The following is a 15,598-nucleotide window of genomic DNA, read 5'->3' as shown; positions in this document are numbered from 1 at the left end:
ACCCCTCCTGCCCTTTAAAAAAAATTCTGAGCCTTAAAAAGCTCTGTATCATACCTTTCCCCTTGTTCACATTGTGTGAGCTCCTAGCAGGAGAAAGTGGGCGTTCCCCAGAAGGCACGATGTCACTGAAGTCTGCGAAAGCTGTGCCTCGCCATGCCCTGCACGCACTTCCTGCGTTTGGTCTCCTGCCAGGCCGGGAGGAGACCAAACTAACTGTATGACTTGCGGCAGGGAACAGAACAGAGCCACCTAGTGGCTGTTTAATCAATCACATTAAAAACATATAAAGGTTGAGAATTTTAACGGCAAGTAAATAGTAAAGTGTTTTATAATTACATAAGGAACAATATACTGAAAGTTTAGTTTGGTGATAGGTGCTCCTTAAATTTTGGCAGACTCTGTGTTCTGAGAAATTCTGCCAAAATTCTCTGCAATTCTGTACAACAAGCTTTGCTAAACAGCATTTGTGTGAAATTGCGGAAATTCCGCAATGGGATTCCCCTGCACAGTGCACACTGTGGAGTTTTAGCAGCAGATATTCTGCCGCTAAAAATCCACCGCCAAAAGAGTGGTTTTGGTTATTCTGAAGAAGAAATACCGTATTTTTCGCCCTATAGGATGCACCGGCGTATAAGACGCACCCAATTTATAGGTGCAAAATCTAAAAAAATAAAGATTTTGAACCCAATAGTGGTCTTCAACCTGCGGACCTCCAGATGTTGAAAAACTACAACTCCCAGCATGCCCGGACAGCCAACATCTAGAGGTCCGCAGATTGAAGACCACTGCATAGGAGGTAATACTCACGTGTCCCCGCCGCTCCGGACCCGTCACCGCTCGTCGCCGCTGCCCTGGATGTCGCTCCATCGCTGTCGCCGTGTCCCCGTCGCTCCGGAACGTCTCTGCTGCCGGCCGGGTATTCTCGCTCTCCGTCGCCGCCATCTCGTCGTTCCGCACGCCGACGCACGTACGCGACGACGGGATGACGAGGAAGGAGAGCGCCGGCCATACAGGGGATCCCTGAACGGAGAAGACACCGAGGAGGCAGGTAAGGTCCCTCCCGGTGTCCTGTAATCACTAACCTGGCTATTCAGTCGGGCTGTTCGGGACTGCCACGGTGAAATCGCGGCGGTCCCGAACAGCCCGACTGAACAGCCGGGTTAGTGTCACTTTCCCTTCAGACGCGGCGGTCAGCTTTGATCGCCACGTCTGAAGGGTTAATACAGGGCATCACCGCGATCGGTGATGTCCTGTATTAGCCACGGGTCCCGGCCGTTGATGGCCACAAGGACCGCCGCGATAGGGGTGTATTCGCCGTTTAAGACGCACCGACTTTTTCCCCCCAGTTTTGGGGAAGAAAAAGTGCGTCTTATACGGCGAAAAATACGGTACTCTCTGCAAATATTGCCCTTTATGGGGATGGCAATGTCTGTGCGGTCCTGGCGCCAAAAGATTCAGTCGGAGCTGTCCGCACTCAGAAGCTCCGAATGGAGATTTGTAAGTGTGAACCTAGCATAGCCACACAAGTGGCTGCCACATTTCAGCTGCATGAGGCTTGCTTCTCTCCTCACCCTAGGATGCTGTTTACCCATGTCTGTGATATGTGTTAAGCTTACATCTTTAAACGGGTACACCGGCAGAAGACAACGTTTCTTTCAAATTAACTGGTGCCAGAAAGTTAAACAGATTTTTGAATTACTTCAATTAAAAAATCTTAATCCTTCCAGCAGTTATCAGCTCCTATATGCTCCACAGGAAATTGAGTAGTTCTTTTCAGTCTGCCCACAGTGCTCTCTGCTGACACCTCTGTCATGTCAGGAACTGTCCAGAGCAGGAGAGGTTTGCTATGGGGATTTTCTCCTGCTCTGGACAGTTCCTGACATGAACAGAGGTGGCAGCAAAGAACACTGTGATCAGAGAGAAAAGAAAAACTCAACTTCCTGTGGAGCATACAGCAGCTGATAAGTACTGGAATGATTAAGATTTTTTTTTTATAGAAATAATTTACAAATCTGTTTAACTTTCTGGAGCCAGTTGATATGAAATTCTTTTATTTTTTCCACCAAAGTACCCCTTTAAGATATATATAATGAAATGCCCTTAAAATTCTATGGCTAAACATTTATCAAAGGAGTGCTCCTCTGGTGTATGTTTAAATAGCTTTGTTAACTTGTATTGAACAGCAAAATTGTCTATGCTTTTTATAACACAAGAATCCTGTTTACCATAAGAAGTTTTGGTCCTAAAGTGAAGAGGTAAGGCAGTCTTCTCCAAATAGTGTGCCTCCAGCTGTTGGAAAGCTACAACTCCTAGCATGCCCGGACAGCCAAAGGCTGTCCGGGCATGGTGGGAGTTGTAGTTTTCCAACAGCTGGAGACACAGTGTTTGGAGAAGACTGATGCTTGGGCTGTCCAGGCATGGTGGGAGTTGTAGTTTTCCAACAGCTGGAGACACACTGTTTGACACACTGCCAAGCTACATCTCCATTCATTGGCTGGATGCGGCGGCCAGAAGCCATCTCATCAGGAAGGATGGGGATGTGGCAACTATCAGACTACGTTTAGTCTTGGTTTTGTTATAATGATAAAATATGTAACATGATTATTACCTGAGATGAAGATTTTGATGCCTCTCTCGGCGGGACTACAGTTTCTTTCCTTGGCTTGGAACGAAACCAATTAAACCATCCAAAAGAGGATCCCTGCATGAAAGGAATGGGGAACTGTGAGTAGATGAAGGTGCAAAATCCATTAACAGCAGCTTCAGAACAATACAGGGTTGACCCTTCCAGTGTCATCAACTGATCACACGGCAGAATGTCCGAATTCTGCAGGAATATTCCACACGGACATTCTGCAGCAGCGGAGTCCCATTGATATCAATGGGATTCTGCTGCACTGTTCACATGACAGAATTTCTGCTCCATATGTTTCTGGCATGGAAATTCAGACTCCGGCGTTCGCAGAAAGAATAGTCTATCATGTATATCCTTTCTGCAGAGTCCACAGGGACATGCATTGCCGTCTATGATACCGTGCATTTCTGAACGGTAGTGGCGGCATGGAGCTCCGCTGTCAGTGGAATGTCCGCACGGAACGCAGCCTTACAGCCAAAGCAAACAACCTTAACTATCCAGATGCAACTTATTAAAGGGGTACTCCAGTGGAAAATATATATATTTTTAATTAACTGGTGCCAGGAAGTTAAACAGATTTGTGAATTACTTCTATGTATGTATCTATTAAAAAATATGAATCCTTCCACTACTTATCAGCTGCTGTATGCTCCATAGGATGTTCTTTTCTTTTAAAATATATTTTCTGTCTGACCACAGTGCTCTCTGCTGACACCTCTGTCCATTTTAGGAACTGTCCAGAGTAGGAGCAATTCCCCATAGCAAACCTCTCCTGCTCTGGACAGTTCCTGACATGGACAGAGGTGTCAGCAGAGAGCACTTCCTGTGGAACACAGCAGCTGTTGCAGCTGTTGGGTGTGTCTGACTTCCAGAGTTTTGAGCCCCAGACTTCCACCCCTCGAACTAGGCCGGCGGGGGAAGGGAGTGAGAGAGCTACGGCCGATTCCCAGGACGGGGTAAGAAGATCCAGCAGGCTCCGCAGTAATGTGGAGCCCACTCCCCCGTCCGTCGCTGGAAACCGCAAGGCGTCCGGTAAGAAGCTTATGGTTATGTCTTCGGGGACTGTGTCTGATATTATAGAACCCCAGCAATGGGGGGGTGAAGGGACCCAGGGAGTCGCTAGCTACTTTCGGTTCCCGCATGCAGGCAAATCTAATAAAATATGAGCAGCTGGGAAAAAAGCTGAAAATCATAAGGGAAGACCTGAAGTTTGCCTGCTACCAAACAGATAACTCTGCCAAGGCCATGAGGGCAAGGTTCGCTGCCAGGGTGTGTGAGCTGAAGGCAGAGGAGCAGGAGGTGGTGATAGCCCGAATGCTGATTGTAGAGGGAGCAGGCATGTTTAAAGAAAAATTAAAGAATGAAGACCGCTATAAAACCATGCAGACCCCTGTGAAGGAGGAAGAGGATAGTCAGGGGGAGGAAGAGTGCTTGTGTGTCACGGAGGAGAAGATGGAGGAAGGTGGTGAGGGAGATGACGGCAGTGAGGGTGATGAGAGTGAGGGGGATGTGTGTGATACCCCGTGTATCCCTAAGACCTCTGTCACCCCGAGTGCGGATTACATTAACCCTGCCCAAGTCGCCTTACCAGCCACCTCTGAGGAAAGTGACAGTAGTGATGGCGGTGACAGTGGACCGGTCGGTGGGGGCACCTGCGGGCCATAATGATGCAGGAGTCACCCACCCGTCTGGAAAATTTCAGTTTTAGCCAGGACATGGGCCCTAAGGAGAGGAAGAAAAAGAAGAAGAAAAAGGCTGAGGAGCAGATAAAGTTTGTTTTCTCTCCTATCCAGCAGTCTGGGCCACCTGAAAAGTTGGTTCAGGCTGCTGGGCCCCCCACCCTGCCAGATCCCATTTCTGCTGTGGAACTGGACCAGCACGGGGGGTACAGTGCTGCATCCAACATGGGCGCGGGTGCTACAGTCACGAGTCCTGCTGGTAGGGAAGAGCAAGACGGGCTAATGGTGGGCAATAGTTATGTGGCAGTTTGCAAGGGGAGCGGTTCCCCGAGTACTGTGGGCAATGTTACCCTGCGGGGCACTTCCCTGAGAGGGGGGGAGTGTCCAGGCGCCTGAGGTGTGTGGTGAGTTCTTCTGTTCGGGGGGCGGTCCCCTGGGCGATGCTAGTAGTGTCGGTGCTGCGGGGCACTCCCCTGTGAGGGGGGGGGAGCGTCCAGGTGTCAGAACCTGCTGCTGAGCCCGTGCGGTTGGGCGTAGTGTGTGGCGCGGGCACTGCAGGGATCTGCAACAGGATTCAGATTTTCTACCAGGGGCAGCCGAAGCTGTGTCACAGATGTGGTGACCCAAACCACTTTAGTGCCAACTGCACTCAGCAGATATGCGCCCTCTGCTGTGGGGTGGGTCACCTGGCGTCCACCTGTGGGCAGATTCTGTGTAACTTGTGTGGTGATTTAGGTCACCCGTTCAGCCGGTGTCCACGCTCGTTCTCTAACACTGTTACCGCCCCGGCTGGGGAGAGACCATAGAAGGAACAACTCAGTCTCTGACCCTCTGATCGTCCTTTCAAATCGATATGAGGCCCTTGGGGATACCATCTCCCCTCCTCTTCTCGAGGGTCAGGAGGCAGTGCGGCCTCCAGGAGGTGCCGAGCCTCCTTCCTCTGGGGCAGTTTCCTCAGGGGTTGAGGTAACACCAGATGCCGGCGGTAAAGATCCTGGGATGGATCTATCCCTGAGTTTAAAAAGAGGCAAAGGGTCTTCCTCCGATTCAGATGGGGGTGGAGGGAAGGAGAGGAAGAAGGTTTAAGGGGTGAGGCCATCTAACTCAATCACCCAGGATGGCGGCACTCACCCCACTGACGTTGGCATCCATTAACTGTGCCAGCATAAAATCAGATACGGCTAGATTCGCAGCCTTTGATTTTCTCGGCTGTGTTGAAGCCGACATTTTCTTTTTACAAGAGACCAGGTTGTCAGATCTAGCCTCCCTGGTAAAAGCCAGAAGAGAGTGGAGGTGCGGTCCCTCCCACTGGTCTCTTGCGGCTGAGCCGTATAGTGGGGTGGTGGTCCTTTTTACCGCTCCTGTTGAATGCAGACGGGTTATTGAGTTAGAAATGGGGAGGTGCCTGATCTTAGTTGTCTTCATGAAGGGACAAGAGCTCCGGCTCATTAGCATCTACGCCCCGCAAACTAAGCGAGGCCGTAAAGATCTCTTTATGAGGATTAAGCCCTTTCTTCTTATGAGTCGGCAAGTGATCTTTGGAGGGGACTTCAATAATGTCACGAGGTCCCAAGATAGGAGAGGCTCCAATGGTCCGCTGACTTGCGATAGTGTGGCACTAATTAGCATAACTAGAGAAGCTCGCCTAGAGGACGCCCACATCCGGAGCCCCTCAGGCCACGCGGGTTTCACCTATCATCAAGGTAGTAGCAGGTCTAGGATAGATAGGTTTTATTTAAAGGAGGAAGCCGTCTCTTCCGCAGTGTCCGTGGTTGAGGTGGAGTTCTCCGACCACTGTATGATTTTGTTTTCCCTGAATGTTTCAGAGACCCCCCGGATGGGAAAAGGTTATTGGAAGCTGAATTCGTCCCTCCTGGAGGAAGCGGAGATAAGACAGTCCTTTGAGGATTTTCTTCAGAGTCAGGTACCTTTACTGGGCCTATGTAGTAGTAAGTCAGAGTGGTGGGAGATATTCAAGAAGCGGGTTGCGGGGTTCTTCCGCCAGCTCTCGAGCCTCAGGTCCCTGAACAGGTATCGCCTGTATCAGGGTCTGAGGAGGAAACTCGAGCTTCTTGTCTCGACTGGAGGTAGCCGTGAGGATATCTCCAGAGTGAAATCCTTGCTGATGGGGTGTCAGTACGATAGGCACGCATCTTTGGTTTTTGAGAGGGATTTCGGGAAGTACCGCTCGCCCGACCCTTACAGAAACTGTAAGATGTCAGTGAGTAGTAAAGTCATTTCAGGACTGATTGATAGTACAGGATCTCTGAATCGGTCCAGATCAGGGATCTTGGAGGTCGTCAGATCCTTCTACTCGCACCTCTTGGGGAGGAAGGATCTAGATCAAGACAAGATGTCGGCTTTCCTGGCTGAAACCATTCCTGAGCCAGGGGCAGACCCCTCTCTTGATGTTTTGGCAGAAGAAATCAGGGAAGAGGAAGTGAGACTGGCGATCGAGGGGCTCGCCCCTAAGAAGTCGCCAGGTCCGGATGGCTTAACATCCGAGTGGTACAGGACCTTTAAGGAGTCTTTAGCTCCCCTCTTGACTGAGGTATTCAATGAGTGTCTCTCCTCGGGCACTCTGCCGAATTCAATGAGGAGGTCAGCCCTGATTCTTCTGTCAAAGGGTAAAGATCCCAGCCGTATTGAGAATTGGAGGCCCATAGCTCTTCTCAATACGGACAGGAAGCTTCTGGCTAAGATACTGTTTAATCGGCTGGTGAAGTTTGCACCCCGGCTCCTTTCGGGGGCTCAGCACTGCTCTGTTCCAGGCCGAAGCACCTTAAGTGCGGTCCTTAGTGTCAGGGAGGCAGTGGAGAGGAGTAGTGGGGGTTTCTGGAAGGGGTACTTGCTGTCCCTGGATCAGGCCAAAGCGTTTGATCGGGTGAATCATGAGTACCTCTGGTCCGTCCTCCTGAGATATGGCTTACCAAGTACTTTTGTTAATTGGCTTAAGATCTTGTATGCAGGGGCAGAGAGTTTCCCACTGGTGAACGGTTGGTCTGGCCGCTCTTTTGAGGTGGGGTCCGGAGTCCGTCAGGGTTGTCCTTTGAGCCCGCTTTTATACGTGTTTGCGATCGATCCCTTCGTCCGGAGGGTAGATTGTGGGCCGTTGGCGGGAGTCGGAATGAGTCTGGCGGAGCTGGATGTCGCCCAGAGAGTGGTGGCGTACGCTGACAATGTCACCATTTTCGTGTCCTCGCGAGAGGAGGTCGATGTGGTGATGTCGGAAGTGGACCGCTACTCGGAGGCATCCGGGTCTAATATCAACCGGGATAAGTGTGAGAGTCTCTGGCTGGGAGGGGGAGATCCCACGTTTGATCTCCCGGACACCCTTCCAGGGCCCCAAGAGTCAGCAAAAGTTTTGGGCATCATATTCGGCCAGGATGATTATCCCACCAAAAACTGGGATGGTAAGCTCCAGGATGCCGCTCAGAAGGTGGACCAATGGAAGGGTTGGTCTATGACCCTCAGGGAAAGGGTACACCTGATCAAATCGTACCTGCTCCCCTTGTTTATCTATCTGGGCAGTGTATGTATCTTGCCAGAGGCTTACTACACTAGGATCTACAGCCTGTTTTTCCAACTGTTATGGGGAAACAGGATGAACCTAGTCAAGAGGGAGGTTACGTACCGCACGAAAAGACTAGTGGGTTTATCTATGGTAAACCCTGTGGTGTTCTTAACCAACACCTTCTTGAAAGCTAACATCTCAAACCTCTGGTCAGAGAGGGCTTCTCCGTGGGTACTCTCCTGCAGGGAATGGTTTTGGCCTTTCTTCCAGGAATGGGAGACAGGAGGGCAAGTGAAGGGCCTCCGTACGCCCCATGGATATCTTCCGGCTTATGCTACCCTGACTCTGAAAGCGATACCTCGGTGGGGTCTGGGAGTGTGGAAGATCAGGACCCAGTCAAGGCAGTTCCTTGACAAACGGGTTCTGTTGACCCACTTCCAGAAGCCTCTGGCGCTCAGGGACTGCCCAGGTTGGGATCTGAGGGTGGGGTTGTACCTTTTAAACATGAAAAGGATCCCCCAGAAGTTTTGGGACTTGGTCTGGCGCTGCTTTCAGGGGAAGCTATATGTGAGGGACAATTTGAAGTGTAGGAACTCTGATGACCGGGGATGTCCCCGAGAAGAGTGCGGGGACACGCTGGAAAGCATGGACCATTTCCTGCTTCATTGTCCCTTTAATATAGGGGTTTACAACAGGGTGGGTGCTTCCATCGGCTGGAGTCAACTTGCCGGCCTTACCTATCCGGAGTGGGCTTATGGGGCATTCAAGAACCTGGGTGGCCAAGATCGGGGCACTTTATTCTTAGTTAGTTTAGTGGTTAGGTACTACACGTGGAATGCACGGTGTTTAGTGTCGACCCAACAGAAAATCCTCTCCGAGGTGGAGGTCTGTAGGAACATCACCGGTGACCTCGGGAAGATCAGGTCTTTGGAGTATGGCAGTCTTGGTAACAGTAGGGATTCTCTCCTATGGAGAGGGTTTTCTTTTGATGTGCCCTAGGTACTAGACCTTTTGGGTAGAGTACCATTATTTTGATTAGGGACCGTGATGTAGGGACAGGGTTATAGGGATAGAGATATGATGAGAACAGGGTTAGTTTGAATGGAGAGATAGGATTAGGGAGAATTGTAGGGGGAGTTAGGGAAAGAGTGTAAAATTATTTTGAATGTATCAAGTCTGCCATCCTTCTTCCTGGTGGTGGGCTGATGCATGTGCACGCTAGCTTTTTGTTGTGTTTTTAAGCTGATATGGTATGAAGGGCTTACAGGCGACCAAACTTGGGCCTAAAGTGGGTTGTGGTTCAGTGTGTATAAGTTTGTGTACAAGTTGGTTGGGAGGAGTGCTAGGTGGGGAGGGTGTGCTTGTGGGTGGTGGTGTTCATCTTTGGGGGACCTGACATGGGTCAGTTAAGGACTGGACTTTGTGAACTGTAAGAACGGTATGGACTCTGACCCATGTACAGGAGGGGTGGTGTGGGTGAGGGTACAGTTTTAGTGTAGGGTTTTTCCTAGGGTTTTCTATTGATTTTGTAGGTGTTTTCTGTAGTGCATATATTTTGTTTATATTATATTTTATTTATATAGTATATTTAGTAATTTGGTACCTATATTGTGTTATATCTATATTGTTTCATATTGTTTCATGTTATAGCGTTATGGTAGCCGGACCAGTTGTTGTGTTGATATGTGGTTTATTTGGTTTATTTCAGTTATTTGGTCTGTTTTATGTTTTCTTTGGTATTTTCATTAGTCCCGGTTAGAGGATCCAATTAGTTTGGACGTTTTGTAAGTGAATGTATGTGTGATATGATTATTTTGATTATTATTATTATTATTACTATTATTATTTTTATTTATAAAAAAAATAATATATATATATATATATATATATATATATATATATAAAAAAAGATAAAAAAAAAAAATATATATATATATATATATATATATATATATATAAAAAATGTAAAAAAAAATATATAATAATTTTTTTTTTTTGAGGTGTGCTTGCTACGTTTCTGTTTAGTTTTCTTGTTGCGTGTTCCCAAGTATGGATGGTTTTGAGTTATAGTCGGGTAATGATAACTTTTATGTTTATATTTTGACAAGCCAAGTTGTGCTATTTTATTTATTTATTTATTTTTCTTAATGTTCATTTTCGGTAAGCGTGTGAGTGTTTGATTAGATATTTTGGGCATATTTTAATATCTTAGTATTTTAGTATCTTAGTAAAGCTGGGCTGGCCGGTTAGGCAGGGTTTTGTTTATGAGGTTTCGTTTTTGGTTCTAGAGTATTTCTTATTTATGTTATAGCTGGTTAAGCTTGCTTTGTGTTTTGTATTTGATAAGTTTAGTATTTTTCTAATAAAAAGAGTGTCAGCAGAGAGCACTGTGGTCAGCACGAAAACAAATTAAAAAAAGAAAAGAACTTCCTCTGGAGCATACAGCAGCTAATAAACACTGGAAGGATTAATATTTTTATATAGAAGTAATTTACAAATCTGTTAAACGTTCTGGCATCAGCTGATTAAAAAAAAATAGTTTTCCACTGGAGTACCCCTTTAATCATGGCTCATGATTAAGAGAGCATTGTCACCAGAAATGATTCGGAGTTCCATCAGCTGAGCGTTTGTCTGCATTGCATGAACTTATAATAAAGAAGAAAATTTTTAACAACATGTACTGGATCTGTTACATATTTTATTTGATGGTATCTCCAGTTCCTGGGAATAGGATACGGGATCTGTGCAGAGGTCAGTGAACTACTTTGCAGAGTGACCTGGATGAACTTTTTTCTGTGTTTGCCTTGATGTAATAAATAACTGTACATATCAATTTTCTGTACATCACATAAGAATGTGTCTGGAACATTGATAGTGTTATAAGTTCTGGGGTCACTGCTATCATGCTGAGGGTTGAGAGGGGCATTCAGAAATCCATGCCTTGTGTGGCAAACAAACTTGACCCACCCCTCGCAGGTCCCAGGTCTTCGTCTGTCAGAACATACTGGGAATTGTAGAACTAGAGAGTAACCAGTTGCTGAACAATGCATAAGCAAATGTCATGCATCTCTTTATATACCGTATGTTTTGTCTTGTGATGTTAAAACGTAATTGTCACATCAGATAACTGTTTAGGCTAAATTGGCACATCTGCAGTATGGCCAACTTTTATATGGCATTGTTTATTAGTTTTCTCTTTTACTTATATTCTAATTTTCTGTTGTCCGTGAGCTAGTGATGTCTATGATGTCTCCAATATACTACATGTAGAAGAGAAGATTCTGCTACCATATATCTTTATTGCACAACCACAGGAGAGGCAGAAGCATAGAGGACATTATAAAGCAGTACTGAACAGTGTGAGTCCAGGGGTGAGATCGTATACTCACTAGTTCCTGCAGTCTTTCTGTGTCTCTCTTTTCAGCCACTTTTACTTCCTCTCACTTACCCCTATTCCTATCTCAATAGACTTCTATAGGAAGCTGTAGCCTGAGCTGATTCATTAGGAGACAGACTTTAGCAGTTTTTCAGAGTGAATTATGGGTTATGGAGGGGGGAATAAAAGCAGGAAAGAAGCCTGATAAGTAGAGGAAGAAGCATTTTTCTCTGATAAGATATATCACATACTTTTTCATATTTGCATGTGCTGCTGATTTATGCAAAGTAGACCAGTGATCATTTAACATATAGTACCAATGACTTGGTAAGGAAAGGTGTAGATAACACTGTCATAGTGATATCTTTTTCTAGCACTAAACAGCATGCTGTACAGAGCTGACTACATTATGAATCCACTATCCACTGAATTCTTTAATAAGCATTTTAAAGCAGAATATGATATAAAAAGCTTGTTAGCTTATTATAGCACTGTCTCCACTCCACTGGAGTGCTTTCCTGTTAAGCTGTATTTAAAGACCTGGCTACTTGGACAATTTCTAACTGCTCAATGTGATTAATCCTGTAACAGCAATCGCTCATTTTCTAACTATTACGCTAAGAACATGGGATTAGAAGCATAAAGTCTGATTGAATCACACCATGTTTTCTCAGCTATTAATCATGGGAGATTTAATGACATGGTTGAAAATGGTCCAGTTGGCCCTGGTCTACATGGTTGTCTGCAAGTAAGGTATCTCTCGTAAAAGACAGTTTCTTTAATAGTCAGAGATAGATAGATAGATAGATAGATATGAGATAGATAGATAGATATGAGATAGATAGATATGAAATAGATAGATAGATATAAGATAGATAGATAGATATGAGATAGATAGATAGATAGTTAGATAGATATGAAATAGATAGATATGAAATAAATAGATATATAGATAGATATAAGATAGATAGATAGACAGATATGAGATAGATAGACAGATATGAGATAGATAGATATAAGATAGATAGATAGACAGATATGAGATAGATAGACAGATATGAGATAGATAGATAGATAGATATGAGATAGATAGATGGATAGATAGATAGATATGAGATAGATGGATAGATAGATATATAGATACGAGATAGATAGATAGATCTGTAGTTTTGCAACAGCTGGATGTACACTGTTCTATGCCATCCTTTTTCCAATGTGCAACGATATGAATGACAATAACATGAAAGGGGGAATCTTCTACACGTAGAAGAAAGAAGGTTTCATCATCATCATCATCATCATCATCATCACACATGGGGATAAGAGCAGTGAGATTTTGGAACTCTGCCTCATGATTTGTATTAGGCCATTCACAGAACAAGTTCCACAGGGGCCTGGATGCCTTTATAAAAATATACCAAAGTTCAAGAAGTGAGCCTAGGACCCTGGCACCAGATGCTTACACGTCGAGCCCTCATCACCCATTGTGCCCGTGTCACCCTCACTTTATGTTTATGTTACAACATGACTTTTTTCTCTTTCTTACCAGTTATTATGATTTATAAACAACACAAATTATAGTGGGAGGGGAAAAAAAAGCAACATGCTGAGAACATCTGTCTCCTGTGCCACTTCTGATAAAACTCTTATCTCAGGCCAAGTGACGAAGAGTCAAACATGTAAAATCATCTCGACAGGTAACAACCTGGCCTTACAGGCTTTCTTCTCTGAAATAAAAAAAATGTACTTGACTTGTCTTCTTTCACCTTGAATTATCTTCCATCTAAAGTTCTATTCATTTCTTAAAGGGGTTATCCAGGAATAGAAAAACAGAGCTAATTTCTTTCAAAAATAGCTCCACATCGGTCCCCAGGTTGGGTGTGGTATTACAACTTGGCTCCATTCACTTCAATGGAACTGAGCTGCAGAACCACACCCAACCTGGAGACAGAGGGGGAGTGTTTTCTTGAAAGAAATTAGCTCTGTTTTTCTATTCCTGGATAACCCCTTTAACTCTGTTTTTTTGTAAAACTGAATGATAGCCAACATGACTGCCATTAGCTTAAGGAGGCATATGAAATATGGCGACATGTAAAGACGGTGAACTGTATATTATCACTTGTAGGACTGTAGACTTTTATAAATAGCAATAAATAGTGATAAATAGTAATCTGTTTTTATAAATAGAAACAGATTAAAACATAAGAACATGTTTAGTATCTTGCTCTAACAAGGAAACTGGATACCACTCTTGCCTTCCTTTAGGGTACATTCACACATACAGTTTCTGGTAGATATTTGATGCTGCAGATTTAAAGCTGTTGTCAGTCAATAAGTTTAAATTAACATCTGCAGCATAAAATGTAAAGCTTCAAATCTGCAGCATCAAATATGTGCAGGATACTGTATGTGTGAATACACCGTAAGGCTATGTTAACACGGCGGAATTTCGTTTAGAGCTCTGCGGAAAATTCCTAATTTCTAAATTTACTGCACATTGAATTAAATGGGGATTTCGCTGTCCTGATCTCCCTGCAGAATTTCCACAGCAGAAATTCTTTCTGGATTCTGCAAAAACATTTATTTAAATTTTTCCGAATTCCGGGCAGAATCCCATTGAACTCAACAGAGTTTTGAATTTTGTCAGAATTCAGTTTTTTTTGAGTACACAGAAGCGCATATTTTCTGCTCTAGATCTGCTTCAGCAGATTTTGCTGCCCACTGACTTCAATGGGTGGCAAAATCTGGTATAGAAAATCTGCAGCAGATCTGCAATTGAAGATATGCATGTGTGAACGTACCTTTAGGGTCAGTTCACACGTTCGTCTTTTCTACTGAAGATCTGCTGCAGATTTGCTTCAGCCGATTTTGTTGCCCATTGGAGTCAATGGGCAGCAAAATCTGCAGCAGCAAGTCCGCAGCAGATCTGCAGCAAAAATGTGCATTTGTCATCTGACCTAAGGGCTAAGGGCCTTGCAATGCCTGTTACACTGATTTCACAGAGGCACATTCACAGTGTAGGGTCCGTCCCAATGAGGTCACCTTAACGTGGTGGGAGGGTCCAAACTATTTGGCCACCAAATTGGGAGCTAAGTACCTCACGTTTTCATTTTTTGACCTATAGCTGTATAGCATTTCATGTTATATCTGTATCTTTGTGCTGCTGTATTCTCCCGTTTATGTATATTCAGCCTAGCAGCGTGCACCTGTATGCCAGGTCCATGCAGTAGTTTTGGTATCAGTAGTGCTGGCCAACTTATCCTTGTTTGTGTTATACATATGGGGGAGTGGCTACCTCCATGTTGGCTCCTGCACCCCACCCACCTCTATTAGGTGTGTATAAGGTGCTGGACGTCTCAGACCTTGCAATGCCTGTTGAACTGATTTCACAGAGGCACATTCACAGTGTAGGGTCCGTCCCAATGAGGTCCCCTTACCGTGGTGGGATGGTCCAAACTATTTGGCCACCAAATTGTGAGCTAAGTACCTCACTTTTTCATTTTTTGCACTATAGCTGTATAGCATTTCATGTTTTATCTGTATCTTTGTGCTAGCAGTGTGCTGCTGTATTCTCCTGTTTATGTATATTCAGCCTAGCAGCATGCACCTGTATGCCAGGTCTATGCAGTAGTTTTGGTATCAGTAGTGCTGGCCAACTTATCATATATATATATATATATATATATATATATATATATCAATATATATCTTTATATATATATATATAAATAGAACTGTTTACAATCAGTAGTTTTTAACAATACCATTTTTGTTCTGATGTGAGTTTTTTTTATTGCTTTTTTTTATTACATTTGGGAGTTGCAGTTAGTTACTAACTACAACTCCCAGCATGCCCTGATACAGCCTGTGGCCCAGCAGCTGCCCCAAACGAAAGCTACAACTCCCAGTATGTTGGACTATATAGTAGTATATAGTATACGCCAGTGTTTCCCAACATGGGGCACCTCCAGCTGTTGCAAAACTACAACTCCCAGCATGATGGACTATACAGTAGTATATAGTATAGGTATGTGTTTCCCAGCCAGGAGTGCCTCTAGCGGTTGCAAAACTACAAATCCCAGCATGCCCGGACAGCCAATGGCTGTCCGGGTATGCTGGGAGTTGTAGTTTTGCAACTGCTGGAGGCGCTCTGGTTGGTAAACACTGGTATAGGTTATGGTGCAACATTTCGGGAGTTGGAGGGTTGGTTGGATAAATACCGGCCATTGCATTGCCGGTATTATTAATATAAAAATACCTAGAGGGTGGCCAAAATACCGGTAAAAATACGACCAGGTGGCAACCCTACCTGTGGATAGGTAATATCTTTTGATGATGAGAATACCCCTTTATGTGATACGTCTCAGATTTTGACTGCACAGTGGCCCTCCCAT

General features: G+C 44.9%; 1 protein-coding gene and 1 long non-coding RNA gene across 10 annotated transcripts in view; one reads left to right on the top strand and one right to left on the bottom strand.

Annotated features, from left to right (window-relative positions):
- Positions 1-15,598, bottom strand: part of SEC16B (SEC16 homolog B, endoplasmic reticulum export factor) — a 293,732-nt gene that overhangs the window by 45,307 nt on the left and 232,827 nt on the right. For all 9 annotated transcript variants that reach the window (XR_008846564.1, XR_008846565.1, XM_056531981.1 and 6 more), the window contains one exon: positions 2,609-2,701. Coding sequence is in view for 7 of the 9 variants with exons in the window: in XM_056531981.1 (XP_056387956.1) it covers positions 2,609-2,701 (93 nt within the window). In the remaining 2 variants the exon portion in view is untranslated. The remainder of the gene's footprint in view (positions 1-2,608; positions 2,702-15,598) is intronic.
- LOC130282960 (uncharacterized) overlaps positions 1-15,598 on the top strand; it is a 126,080-nt gene that overhangs the window by 68,415 nt on the left and 42,067 nt on the right. The window lies entirely within an intron of this gene.

This window comes from Hyla sarda, chromosome 7 (assembly GCF_029499605.1).
Source record: "Hyla sarda isolate aHylSar1 chromosome 7, aHylSar1.hap1, whole genome shotgun sequence".
NCBI lineage: Eukaryota > Metazoa > Chordata > Amphibia > Anura > Hylidae > Hyla > Hyla sarda.
This window is presented reverse-complemented; position numbering and strand designations above follow the sequence as displayed.